Source organism: Manihot esculenta, chromosome 9, assembly GCF_001659605.2.
Source record: "Manihot esculenta cultivar AM560-2 chromosome 9, M.esculenta_v8, whole genome shotgun sequence".
NCBI classification, from domain to species: Eukaryota; Viridiplantae; Streptophyta; class Magnoliopsida; order Malpighiales; family Euphorbiaceae; genus Manihot; species Manihot esculenta.
In genome coordinates this window covers 4,074,193-4,088,837 of record NC_035169.2, presented here as the reverse complement: position 1 = coordinate 4,088,837, position 14,645 = coordinate 4,074,193, and the positions used below count along the sequence as shown (strand labels likewise).

Genomic DNA, 14,645 nt, shown 5'->3' with positions numbered 1-14,645 from the left:
CAATGAGAAAATGGTCAAATGAGATTATATTTAAGGAATAATTTGCTTTCAAAAAAAAAATTAAGGAATAATTTAATTAAAGTGGTTGAATATATTAATTTTCATGATTAAAAAGATGGTGAGCTCAGGAATTGGATTGCTGGGACCCAATCACGTGGTTAGAAAACTTCCCAAAGAGATTTAATATTCTAACAGGGACGGATCAAGCATGGCCCCTGAACTTCTTAAATTTATCAGGTATTGTTTTTAATTTTAAATAAATAAATAAATATATTATTAAAAAATATATGATTTAATTTTTAATTTTAATTTTAATTATCAATTTAAATTTTTATTTTTTTTAATTCAATTCGATTTTTATTTTTAAAAAATTTTAATTATTTTAATTTAATTTAATTTTTATAAAAATTAATAAAATTAAATCATTTCAAAAATAATTATATTATTTTTTATAATATAAAAATTAGATCATATTTAAAATTAAAATAATTTAATTAAAAATAAAATATAAAAAATAAAAATTTAAATATAATTTAATTTAATTTTAAATCAAAATGATTACACCGAACCTGTAGACTAAGCCCATAACTTGCAAATAATATTAATCATGGTAATGAATGAATAGCATAAAGTCAAGGAAGTCAAGGTGGTTGCAAGAAAAGGGTAGCATTAATTTTAACAGATTTCTCCATTGGGTGAGGATCTGAAGACATTGATGAGTTTTACTGACATTATATTAAATACTTTTTAGTAAAAATATATATTTATTATATATATATTAATTAATTATGTATAAATTTCATTATAAAATATTTAATTTAATAATTATTAAACTTATTTTCATATAAAATTAAAATTAAATTGAACACCATTTTTCAGTATTTTCTGTCGTGTGAGAATTATAAGTTCCATTAATGAATGAATTTAATAAAAAAAACATAAAGGGTAAATTTTATCATATGTTTCTCAACTTTAAAAATAATTTGTATTTATTTTTAATTTTATTTTGTTGCTATAAAAAATCGTTTAATTTTCAGTTTTTCTCAGCAAAAGTCTCTCTTAACTGCAATAATAAATTTTCATATTAAAATTAATAATTATTCTCTTCGTTACTTTTATTTTTTTTATTAATTTAATAGTTAAATTAACAAAATATTGAGGGACAAAAGTTAGGTGGATGTTCATAAAAAGCAACTTGTAACACTTAAAAAAATGAGAATCGGATGATGAGATTCTTGTTATATCCATTAATAATATTTCGTTAAATGATTTATCACATTTTAATTTATTGGTTTAAAATTGTAAATTATTTTTATTCAATTATGAAAAAGTAAGATGTGATTTTATTCACAGGTCTGCGAATGATGTCACTCATGATCTAATAACATCGATTCATTCTGAGTCAGATCAAGAAATTTAGATTTATATCCCTCCACCTCATATAGTTTCTTTAATCGTTTTGAGTAAATGATATTTCTCTGTTTTTTAAATGAAAATTTTTAATTTAAATTTCACACATTATTTTAGGATAATAAAATAAATACACATTTTTAATATACTTTTTAATAATTTGATGTGAAAAAGCATGACCATCTAAAAATAGTTTAGACAAATTATTATAATTTTTTTAAAATTAAAATTATTAAAAAAATTTTAAATAACAAATACTATAGAACGGAGCTGGTAGACATCTTCATTAATTATGAGTCCAACCTCTAGCGACTTCATTGTTCAGTATTTAATACATGAACATGAGCTGTCCTTTCAATCTTTTTTTTATAGCATGCATATGTCATGTCTATTAATGCTATAACTGAACAAATATAACATGAGGTATTCAAAATTAACGCATACAATCAAATTTTCCATTTGTATATTCTAAATATCAAAGTCTAATAAAACACAATAAATAAAAATTACCTATTTTGATTATGAGATAAATAATAAAAATATATATATAAATTAGTAAAACAAAACGGATGGAAAATAATTATTCTTTTGCAGTGAAAACAAAATTTTTTTTTATATATATATAATTAGCTTCGATTTAGATTTGAACTAGAAAGATTTTTCAATTTTGAAAAAAAATTCTAATATTAATAAATTAAAATTTATTAGTAAAATAATATTACTTTAATTATATGTTAATTATGACTTCAACCAGTAAAATAAAACTTATTGGTAAAAAAAATAATTATTTGTAATTGCAAAATTTAAAGTCAAATAAAAATATTTGAACCACGAAAATTAATGGAGAGTGTAATATTTGACTGCTTGCACATTTCACGATGAAAAAATAGAAAATTAAAATTATATATTAATAATTAGTAATAAATTATTAAATAATTTATGTTAATTATTTTACATCAAGTAAAAAATAAATTTAAAAATTATTTGAATCAATTTGAATTGAATTATTTCAATTAGTATCAGAATCACTATATCAAAAAAATTAGCTAATGACTATTTTAATTAGTATCAGAACTACTCTATATTAAAAAAATTAGCTAGTAAAATTGCGAGGAAAATTAGCCGGTGAAACTGCAAGAAAAATGCTATCCGAATGAAAGAGTACTAGCGAACCACAATACATAATTTAACAAGAAAAAATGGAGAGTATGATATTTAACTAATTGCATATCCCATATCGACAAAATACGAAAAATAGATCTAAAAATTATTTGAATCAATTTAAGTCAGACCGTTTTACTAACCAATTTAATTGATAAGATGTAAGAAAAACTTGAGTAAAAAAAAAATCCAAACAAAGAAAAATTAAAAAAACAAAACTCAATATTGAAGAGAGAAATCAAATTTGCCTATAAAATCTTATATTTGTTTAAAAAAAACATAATAAATCTGGAAATAAAAAATAAAAAAGAAACTACCAGTAAATTATCATATAAAAATAAATGTTTTATTTTTACTTGCCATTTGCTTTATTTGATTATTAGTAACTGACACGAAGGCTCACTCACCACCATGAATACATTATCTCCAGAAAAAGAAAAGAGGAAAAAAAATGTTTTTCTTAAAGATAAAATGTTACAAGTAAAGGTGATGTTGCAGAGTATATGCAGCACACAAAGAAAGAGCCTGAGAAAAAAAAAGGAAACAGATAAATAATTAATAAATTAACCAAAAGAATTACAGCAGATCTTATGATATAGAGTTGAGTTCAGGGACGTCATCAAGGATGAAGGGGCCAAGTTTGCCAGTCCTGAACAGAGTAAGAAACTTCTTTGATACCATCAAACGAGCTTCAGATGTCTTGTGAGGAATCTTCAATGCCTTCTTTAGGACTTCAAATTGCTGTTCTATAAGATTCTCTAAATCATTTTCATCTTCCACATTGCCATTGAATTCTGCAAGAGTTTTATACAATGCGCATTGGACTTCAGTCACAAGATCCTGCAGGTTAACAGCAACAAAGAAACAAAAAAATATTAAGAAATTACACCAACAAATGAAGGTAACAACTGGTTGGCCTTTGTATCCCATTTATAATTGCAGACTATAGCTGCAAAATTTTCTGGGTACTCAATCGGTAATTATTTCAAATGGCCAGTAAATAGTTGATAATTTACTTTAGCGACCACTTTTTCCCTAATTTAGTCGGTAAATTCCATCGTTATTGTTTACTTTTATTGTAATGAATGCCTAGAAGTTAAAAGTATTCCAGAAATTCATGATGGATCTGAAACAAGATAACTGAATGAAGCTCTTCAACAAAATTTTATGGTTCCTTCAAGGGAATATGAAGATCATCTCCTTTCAATTATTTCAAGAAAAAATAAAGGATTGCATCACCATTTTGTATTCCACAAGTTTTAATGCAGCAGGAGAAAAGAACAGGGAAAGGGGAATGATCTTTCATTACCATGAATACTTGTAATGCTGGAAACTTCAAAACATTGAAACAAACAATAAATCAAATGCAAAAATGAAACCCAAAGTCCTAACTTTATACAGCATCTCATACAAATATAATTATTTTGACAGTGACAAGCCATCACAGATCATACAGCAATAACAGTAATATAGCTTTCGCAATTGCTGCAGAATATAATTTGGATGATACATGAATAATGAGCTGTATTTTCATCATAGTATTAGCCATTCTGTATTCATATAAGACAGACAAGACAGAGAGAGAGAGAGAGAGAGAGAGAGCTTATGACCTCAATATACACCACATCTGATGTATTTGGTGGCTTTTTCCTCTTTGGCAGAAGATCTTTAATATTATACTCATGTTTGTCCTGAGATTCATATCGAATCCCATCCATTTTTCTGTTATTCCAGTGTCTCCAGTGAAGTGGAGTGCCTCGAGTATTTAGAACAGCCAACAGGTATTGAGCAATGCGCTCTTCACCTACAACAGAATCTTTCACCGATCCTGCATATGCATTCAAATATATACTTTCTATTCAGAAAAAAAGTATATTAGACCATGAGAATACTCATTGGATGGCAGCATATGAGCAGATGGAAGTTCCTTGAGGCCTACTTGAAGAAAACAGTTTTCTGAATTCCATTTCAGTTTTAGGATGATATAAGAGGCCAAATGATGATGGAAATGCCGGTGGTAATGCTAATATCATTCATGTGGTGGCAGTAAGAATGATGATGATTAGTGGTAATCGTTGCAGTGATAGTGCTAATGGTAGTAGATTAGGCAGTGGGGACACTAATGGCAATGGTGATGGTGGTTCCAAGATGACAATGTGGTGATAGTGAGAATATAAACCTTAAGGTCATGTATGTGCTAATAAAGGTGTTGCTATGGTGGCAGGGCGAAGTAGGTGGTGGTAATATATGTGCAAGAGTAAAAAGCTCTCAACTGAAAAGCTGTGTTTCACAAGAGAACCCTGCTAAGTAAGGTTTCCGTTTGTCAACATACAATTACCATCAAAATAAAAACTGAACCTGAGCTATCACCGAATCGATCATTATTATCAGCCCAAATACAATCAACAGCAGAACAATGGAATCAAATCCAGTTGATCAGCTCTGGATGGGTTAACTCAACATTCAAAGAGCTATAATTTTGGTAAAAACATTAAATAGGCATTACAAGTGCTAAAAGGTCTTACAACCACAGATATTTTATTACCTAATTCTACTGTGAAAAACAAACAAAGAAATACGCATCCTACATTCTATTAATGCACGAATGCATTGAGGCAAGTAAGACTATACAACAAAGTGCAGCGCTCCCCAAAAGCAACCCCAGAAAAAGTGCTAGAAAAATAATTTTTGAGTTGCAATACTGCATTTTGACCCAAAAAAAAAAAAAGAGAGTTGCAGTACTGCATAGTATCAATTACATTTCCACACAGAATACGTAAGCAGTAAGCTTTCTAGAATTATTTCCCATGTTTTTATACCCAAAATATCAAACAAAGCCTAATATATCGAATGCATCATGGGATTTATGTAGTAATTCAATTCTTTTCCAATATATAACAAACAATGACTAACAAGATCAGAAAATTTAAAAGCTGTAGAATGCATCGACTGATCTACATTGTTATTCTCATCTTGCTAAAAAAAATAAAAAATTAAAAAAAAAAAAAAAGAAAGAAAGAAAAATGAAGGTCATTTAATAGAATGACCAAAAAATAAAAGAAAAAGAAGAGTTTAAACCTGCAAGAGCTAGCTTTAATCCTGTTTCAATATCTGGAATGCTGGGGACCAATACACCTGGAGTGTCCAGAACGTATATACTAGGCTGGTGAGCAATCTGCACATCAAATGTTAAAAGCATAAGAATCCAACATTTAGTAAATGAATATGAACAAGAAGAAAAATCATGACCTTTGTGACTGAAATAAAACTAGGAAGAATTTCATCATCAAAACAAAAACAGAGAGAGAGAGAGAGAGAGAGAGAGAGAGGAAAAGCAAAGAAATGGAGTTATTTTAGAAGTCCTGGGAATGGACCCTCGAGAAGTTTGAGAGTGATTTGGCTGCAAAAAATTTGTATTGCAGGAGACCAGATCCAATAAATGTCTCAACAGACTTACACTAAAGGCTCAAGCAGTTAGTAACTTGGGTAATTTAAAAAATAAATAAAAAAAAAAAAAACAGAAGAGGGCTGGGGAGCACCAATACAAGAGCCTGAAGATTGTGCCCATGATTTACAAAGCCACTAGCAATATCATACTTTATTAACTCTTAGAGTGCTGATGCCTGCTTCTATGGACATGTGCTAAGACATGCGCATGGAAATAGGTAGATCAATAGAAAGACGTAAATATGTACACATACTGAAAGTAGTAAATTGTCCAAAGAGAAAGCATCAAATGAACAAATAACTTCACCTTGTATCCTGCAATATCTTGAGTAACACCAGGCAATGGGCCTACTGTAGCTCGCTTCATTTTCTCCTGCACTATGTAGAAAACTCAAACCGTCACTATTCAAAAAGACTTCAAGATCATAATTACAGGTAATTGAGTTTTAACACCAAACTGTGGTTCATTTTCTGAAGGTATCCCATCTTTACTATCAAATAGTAACAACTTACCAGGAAAACGAGAAGATGCTATTTGATGGATAGAATTTATCAAAGCTGATTTCCCAACATTAGGAACACCAACCACCATAACAAGAAGAGTAGGTTCCCTCGAAATCACCTCCTTCAGTTTGAACTCCACAAGTTCAAGAAGCTTTTGACATGGGAACCACAAGGAGAAAAAAAAGAGTTGAACAAGAACGGAATTATACAAGCAAATTAGCCAAGGAACTCAAAATAAATTTGAAGAAATCAACTGGTAGAGTCAATCAAACAAATTGTAACTCTATCAAGGGCAAGTAATTGCAAAGGACAAGACAAGATCAAAGCTAATGCAAGTATAGGAGTATATCTGACAGGTAGTACAACAGAACAAAAACTGAAAAGGCATCTTCATTTCAAACTTCTAGAAATGTGATGCAAAGCTAGTAAAAGAGTGGAAATACTTCTACCATCATGAAGCAATTTCCGGAAAAGGAAAAAGAAAATCTTTATAACCAAGTGTCCAAGGTGTAAGTGCCCACTTACACAGCAGGATACAAGCTGCACTATATATCAATGCTATGAACTTGTTTAATTAGGGAATAGGGACAGGGCTTTTTCCTAGATGCAACAGTTATATATTGATAAGCATGCTACACATTTATATTCCACTCCACTATATTACAAAGCTTCTTTGTTTCCTCTACTCTTTGAAAATAAGTACCCGCTTTTAATTTCCTTGCATGTGGAATATTATAAGCTAGTTTAGTTGGGAAAAAAAAGGGAACTAAACCCTTACATATTTTGTCCAGCTATATCACTTCATGTGCATAATATACTAACATAGAAATATTTTTACTTGCTTTTAAATGATCTGCATCAATTTAAGATTTTTTGTTCCCCGTCAATTTCAGATTAATAGCACTATAGAAACTACTGTCAATTTGTAGAGGGTAAAAAACTTCAAATGTTTGACCTCCATGTTCAGCTTATTTTAAAGGTGTTGGATAGGTTCAAACTTTCTATCTGAACTTCATGATTTTCTAACTGTAACTTTTTGTGTATGTGAGTACAAGTGTACAACCACAGAGTACATCTAAGAATGGTTTTGAATGTATCTGATTGGCAGAAAATGTGTATAATAAGTGCTGCTGTTTTTGACTCCCATTTAAGTTGGCCGCACAAATTGTGTCCAATACATTAAAACTTATAATCAATGGTACTAGATACAACATGCTCTTTCTTAACTTGGTTATAGAACTAGTGTGCAAAAAGTTATAATACTAGTCTGAAAAAAGTTATAATTATTGGCACTGGATAGAACATGCTCCAGCCAAAACTATCACACTACTGACAGTAGCACAGAAAAATCAGGACTCTCCCATCTGATAAGAAATTTTCCTATCCTTCACTCTTAAGAAATTAAGAACATATCATAACAATAACAATCGTACAAAAAGGGGGAAAAAAGATAAGTGGTTCAGTTGCAAAACATGGATCAGATGTCAACTAACCTTCTTAACAGAACTCTTGCTGTGGGCATTTATTGGAATGCAATCCTGCTTGCAAGAATCAAAATAACTAACCCATTTCTGTAAAAAATAAAAAGACACAAACGTCATCATCTTGCGTGTTCCAAATATAAACATAACAGAAAAGAACCCATTACAGGGAAGAGTATTTACATGCATTATATTAGGATTGGCTAAATCTTTCTTGTTGAGAGCGATCACACGGCGTTTGGAGGAGAGCTGAGGCTGTAAATCTTTATGTGCGGAGGATAAAGGAATCTGTTCAATACACAAAACAACTCAAACTTAAGAAAGAGCACAACGCACACAGAGAGAATTTGTGTATGGAAGTATGTACGGACACGGGAGTCGCGGACTTCAATAACAAGGTCGGCAAGCTTAAGACGAGATCGTATAGCGCGGGTAGCAGCAGCCATATGGCCTGGAAACCAGTTGATGACTCCTCCCTCTGCGTTAAAACCCATCTCTCCCAATCCCTTCTTCACCAGACCCTTTAACACCCCCATTTACTCTCTCTCAGACTCTTTGTCCTATATGGGTCTTTCTACTCCAGAACGCTAAAACCCTATGCTGTTTGTTTACAGGGAAAATGATTTTCACTTTCAGAACAGGCAGCAGGCAGAAATTAACAAAGAATTTCGCAGCTCCCGTGTCTTCTTTAGAGCTTCTATTCATTAGAAGGGCATTTTTGAAGGCTCATAGCTTCAATCCATTGAAGCCCATATCTTTGTTCCAATAGGCCAAAACCCAAGTTGGCCAGATTTTGTGCTTCAAAGCTATTATTAAATTGTAAATTAATTTTTTTATTTCAAATTGTTAATAGATTTTGAAAATATCTCTAAATTATTATTAAAAAACTAAATATATCTCAACAAAGTCAAATAGATTGAGTAGAGCGTATTCTCCACTTTCAGATTTTGATAAATAATAATTTTATTTGATATTTTTATGATAGTTTAAGAATAAATTTTAAAAAAATAAAATTTAATATTTTTAATTTCTCCCTTATAATTTAGGGGTAAAATTGGACTTTAGGGTTTAAGATTTATGAAAGAATTTTTTAAGAAAGAGAAAGAAGAAGGGCTGTGTGTTAAGCAGTAGTAGTGGTGTTATGTACGATGGTTCACCAACAAGCCAAATCAAACTTTATATAATATCTCTAAATAATAATCCTTTTGAAGGAAGCACACAAGGCAGCCACAACTATGGATATATATATTTAATATCTATGTATTTTACCGTGAAAGATATACGAAGCCATAAAGTGAGGAATCCATATATTTTTGTTTCATATATAGAAGCTGCGATCTTTCAAATAATGAATGATGATTCGACGTGAATAAAAAATATTTTATAAATAGGTGTATATAATTTTATAATAGCTTTAGATAAACTTAAAAATTATCTCAAACTACTATACGTTATAACTAGATTAGTTAGTCCATCTACAACACAAATTGTTTAACTATATATATGTCTAAACCTTATTTACCAATTGATGTATAAGAGCGGACGATATTGATTTAAAACATTAGTATAGCACAAACTCTTATCTATCTCAGTTTCGCAATACTCACTTTAAATTTTATTTCAACCATTAATTGTTTAATTTTCATATTTTATACTATCTGAAAACTAAATAATATAGTATGGAACTCTACGTCTGTTGAAGAACAAACATTCAAACGAATGTATTAACCGTATAACAATGCTTCACATCAACTGCGCAAGACCCATGCATCTCCTCTTAGATTATTTTTAGCCACCCATCCGTGTTTAGTTTAATCCATAAGAAAGATTAACTAGCAATATTTATCAATGTTCAGATACAATATGAAATTATATTATTTTCCATCTTAAAGTTTATCAATGTTCAGGTACGGTATGAAATTCTATTATTTCCCATCTCAAAATTTTCTATTTAGATTGATTAATTAGATTTTTAATTTAAAAAAATATATTAAAATATTTATAAATTTTATAAATTTATTAATACATCATTTTATCCATTTATTTTTTATTATTTAATCTTATGGTATGCAAAAACTTATTAGTAGTGGAATCTTTAATTTTAAAAATTACGTAAATCCTTTATTTTTTATAGTAAATAGTTTTAATGTTGATTAAATAATTTTTAAATTTATTTTATTAAATTTTAAGTTTTAAATAATTAAGTAAATCAGACATGCAAAAAAAAGAACTAAATAACCGTTGGATTGGCCTAATTATATTGTGATTAAAATTTCCTTCCTACTTTGATTCTTATATGTATAGGAATTAAAGTTGTACTATGAGTTTAAAACTATCCTTTAAATCGACATATGACTTTTTAAATTTCTAATTATTTTGGATGATGAGATGGTTTGAATATCGAATGTCAAATCAAACTCAAATGTTTGAGGTAAGATTACTAATAATTTGAAGTCCCTCTCTTTTTCCATAATCCATCGATGCGAGAATTTTTACATAATGGTTGTGAAAATCAGTTTCCAATTGAAATGAAGCATGCGCAGAGAATTTTGAGACTCTTGCTTGGCCTCTAATCCTGTTGGCATCATCAGGGAGTATTCACTCACTTTGTCCATTTACTCTTTGATGTGTTGTCCAATTCATTTATTCCTAATTTATGTTTATTATGGATATAATCTAAAGGAGCCTTAGATTTTTTTTTTTTCTCTATTTATTTGCTCAAAATCATACTGTAAGCTTACCATCAAGACTTCCAAGTTGCTACTTTCATGAATATTTTGTACATGATAACAGGGGAAAAGAACTCTTTCCATGTAAAAATGATTTTTGAATAAGTGCTTTATATATATCCATTTTGATTAATAACTAAAATTAATGCAAAGTTCTTTCTATTTAATTTGCCATCGGAAGGCCATAAAAATAATGACAACAACCCTCTACCGTTAAATAACGTTGTTGTTAATAAATTAGGAATAAATTACTATTAAATTTATGAGTTTTAAACAAATTACTAATTTATTCGTATTTCAAAAATCATTCAACTAAAAATTTTATATATTTTGTAAATTTGCATTTTACATAAAACTCAATTGTAATTTATAACAATTACACTTTGCAAATGATTGTTTTTATTGTGTCTTTCTCTTTAAGATATATTCTCTCTATAGCTCTTTTATTTTTTAACTACCTGTACTGATTGCTTTTCTGTACAATCTATGAAATTGCGTTTATACCATTTTGTGTGATCTCATTCTACTGTCCTATTTGCATGATTTTTCTTTTTTTTTCGATACTTACAATCATGAGCTTTCTATTTGTATGCCACTTTTACCAACGTACTTTTACCCTCACAAGATGGCATTGTCTCCTTATGAGATATTACGGTACTGTATTGCGCTGTTGTTAATTCTTCCCTAAAGAAAAAAAAAACCCTAAAAGAAAAAATCTCTTTCAAAAAGAAAGATTTCAAAGAGGAAGGTCTCACTAAGATAAGACTCAAAAAAGCAAACTACTAAGATCAGACTAGAAAAGTAGATTATTAAGGTTAGGTCGGAAGGGCAAGACCTAAAAGAGCATAACACTAAGGTTATGTCAAAATGGCAAGGCCGGAAAAGCAGTCCACTAAGGTTAGGCTAAAAGGGTAGACCATTAAGGTCATATCAGAAGAGTAGACCATTGAGGTCCGGTCGGAAGGGTAAGACCACTGAGATCAGGTCGGAAAAGCAAGACTTGGAAAGACAGATCATTAAGGTCAGGTCGGACGGGCAAGACCGAAAGAGTAGACCGACAAAGCAGACATTCTAAAAGGAAGACCAGCAAGGTTATACTATTTCAAAAGGAATATTACCATGGTCAGAAATTTCAAAAGGAAGACCACCAAGGTTCAACTTTTCAAAAGAACAGACAACGAAAGTTAGATCTTCCAAAGGAAGAACACTAAGATTAGACATTTTAAAAAGGAAAACACCAAGGTTAGACCTTCCAAAAAAGTAGACCACCGAATACAGATCTTCGAAAGAAAGAACATTAAGATTAGACCTTCAAAAAGGAAGATCACTAAGGTCAGACCTTCTAAAAGAGCAGACCACCAAGATCAGACTTTTCAAAAGAGCAGACCACCAAAGTCAAACATTTCAAAAGGAAGACTACTAATGTCAGGCTGAAAAGCATACCACTAAGATCAGGCTGAAAGAGCAGACTACTAAAGTCAGGCTGAAAGAGAAGACCACTAACGTCAGATTGGAAGGGCAAGACCCAGAAGAGTAGACTATTAAGGTCAAATCGGAAGGGCAAACCACTAAAATCGGATCGAAAAAGCAGAGCCGGAAGGGTAGACCACCAAAGTCAGACCTTCCAAAAGGAAGTCCAGTAAAATCAAACTCTTTCAAAATGAAGACCACAAAGTTTTGATATTTCAAAAGAACAAACCATCAAAATCAGACCTTCTAAAGAAAGAATACTGAGATTAGACATTTAAAAAAAAAACCATCAAAGTCAGACTTTCTAAAAGAATATAGCGTCAAAGTCAAATCTTTTAAAAAGAAGATCGTCAAGATTAGACCTTTCAAAAGAAATGTCACTAAAATTCGACCTTCCAAAAAAGCATACCACAAAAATCAGACTTTCCAAAAAAAAAAAAAGAAAAAAATATTTGTTATAAAAAATAAAACCTTAATATATTTAAAGAAATATCAGCATGTATCAGGCGAATTTAAAGTTAGTTGCGTAAATAAAGTTTAGCATTTGTATAAAAAAAAAAAAAAAGAAAACAACACTTTCTATTTATTCCAACCCTGAATTACTATTAAATTTCTAAATTTTTAAAAATATTTATTAATATATCTCTATATTTATATTATTTAATTTTTATAATTTTAATTATATATATTATTTAAATATTCATATTATTTAATACTTTTAATCAATATTAAAAATTATTTTTTATAAAAAGACTAAAAATCTATATTTTATAAAATATAAAAATATTTTAATTAATTAATTTTAAAATACGGATCAACTATTGAATTTATAAAAAATCAAGGGACCTGATATTTCTCCCATCCAATAATCTAGTTTTGGCAATGAATTGTTCTCTAACATGTGACCACGTGTCAATTATAAGCTTAATATATGTTTCCCAAGTTCAAAATTAGATATATTTTCACCATGATCTCTTAATTGCAGTTAAGGGAAAATAAATATTAAAAACATATTTTAAATTAATATGATACGTGTCAATTGTTGAGTTTGATTTTTTTTGAAAAAAATTCTGATGAGTAAAACATTGTATTCGTTAAATTTTATTAAATATACTTATTTAGTGTAGATTAATTTACATTGATTAGAAAAAAAATAATATATAAAAAATATAAAATTTTATATTATTAATTTAAAATAAGTAATAAATAATAAGAAAGTGGGAAAAAAAAAAAAAAAAAAAAAACGAAAGAGAAAGCCGAGAGATCGGCTTATATTTAATTGGGCTGTAGCTTTCTTTGATCTCTTGAATAATATTTCCCTTTCGATAAAAAAAAATTGCTGAATAATAAAAATGGTATTTAAAATTTTGACACGTATGATAAATTGTCCAATTATATTAATTTATTTAATAATTTAAGCTTGCAGATAGCAACATGAATTATTTTAATTAATTTTATAAATAAAATAAATTGCTCATAATATTATATATATAATTAAAATTTTTTAAAAGAGACACATAACATTTAAGATTAAAAAGACATCAATTATTGAATTAGATATGAATGTTTTTAATAAATTTCGTATGTAAATTAAACTGCTTGCAATATAATAATTAATTTTTTAAAAATATTATAAAATTTTAAAAAATATATAATATTTAAGGCATTCAATGATTGAATTATATATTAGAGAATGACAGCATCTGCTTCTGTTGGATTCAAAATAAAACTGAATGAATTAAATTAAAATTTTATTATTTAATTTTTATAATTTTAAAAAATTTATTATTAAATTTGTTTGTATCAAAATATTTTAAAATTTTACTATATTTAATGATTAAAATTAATAAAAAATTAATTAATAAAATTTTTAAAATATTAAAAATATTTTAATATATTTTTTAAAACAGTCAAATTAATAAATTTTATTATATCAGTTTTATCATATGTCATATATATGATAGATTAAATAATTAATTTCTCATTAATTAATTTCATAAGTCAAGGGAATCATCCGTCCAGCCAATAATGACCCACGCCTTTATTTATTTAATTACTATATTATTACACTATGGAAACATGCACGCTTGCATATTTTTGTACTTGTATATTTGGCTTTATGAAGACAAGAGAGGCCAACTCCTATTCTCTCTCTTAAAAATCTCTCCTTCTAATTTTTTCAGCGGCTAGCTTTTGGAATAATTTTTCAAAAGTTTAATCCTCGTTTATAATTAAAAAATTTGGAAGATTTTAATTCATTTTAAAATTTTTTCCTTAAATTTTCATATTGAAAATGAAAAAAATTATTCTTTTTTCTAAAAAAAATTATTGTGTAATAATTTAATATCTTTTTTCAATAAAGCTTATGGAAAATGGATATGGGACTTTGGGCTACATCTATATCATTTATTCTAAAAATATATATATTTTATAAAATAAAATA

The 14,645-nt window shown here is 28.5% G+C and overlaps 1 protein-coding gene across 2 annotated transcripts; it reads right to left on the bottom strand.

Annotated features, from left to right (window-relative positions):
- Nucleotides 1–3,011: 3,011 nt before the first annotated feature.
- LOC110623738 (short integuments 2, mitochondrial) lies at nt 3,012–8,696 on the bottom strand. Of its 2 annotated transcripts, XM_021768758.2 has the most exons (8): nt 8,375–8,696; nt 8,187–8,291; nt 8,016–8,093; nt 6,532–6,673; nt 6,326–6,396; nt 5,650–5,746; nt 4,182–4,399; nt 3,012–3,411 (listed from the first exon to the last, which is right to left on the bottom strand). In XM_021768758.2, exons 1-8 carry the CDS (start codon nt 8,537–8,539, stop codon nt 3,160–3,162), a joined length of 1,128 nt encoding a protein of 375 aa, XP_021624450.1. In that variant the 5' UTR covers nt 8,540–8,696; the 3' UTR covers nt 3,012–3,159. The 2 variants fall into 2 exon arrangements, with proteins under 2 accessions (XP_021624450.1, XP_043816285.1); XM_043960350.1 differs by lacking the exon at nt 6,532–6,673 and having other exon boundaries at nt 6,326–6,391.
- Between the last annotated feature and the right edge of the window lie 5,949 nt (nt 8,697–14,645).

Excerpts from the sequence above, each read along its gene's own strand:
- LOC110623738 (XM_021768758.2), bottom strand. The coding sequence starts at position 8,539 with ATGGGGGTGTTAAAGGGTCTGGTGAAGAAGGGATTGGGAGAGATGGGT. Across the intron at positions 6,397-6,531 it reads AGCATCTTCTCGTTTTCCTG|TGCAGGAGAAAATGAAGCGA; the intron begins GTAAGTTGTTAC and ends TTTTCTACATAG. Across the intron at positions 5,747-6,325 it reads AAGATATTGCAGGATACAAG|ATTGCTCACCAGCCTAGTAT; the intron begins GTGAAGTTATTT and ends TTTGATGTGCAG.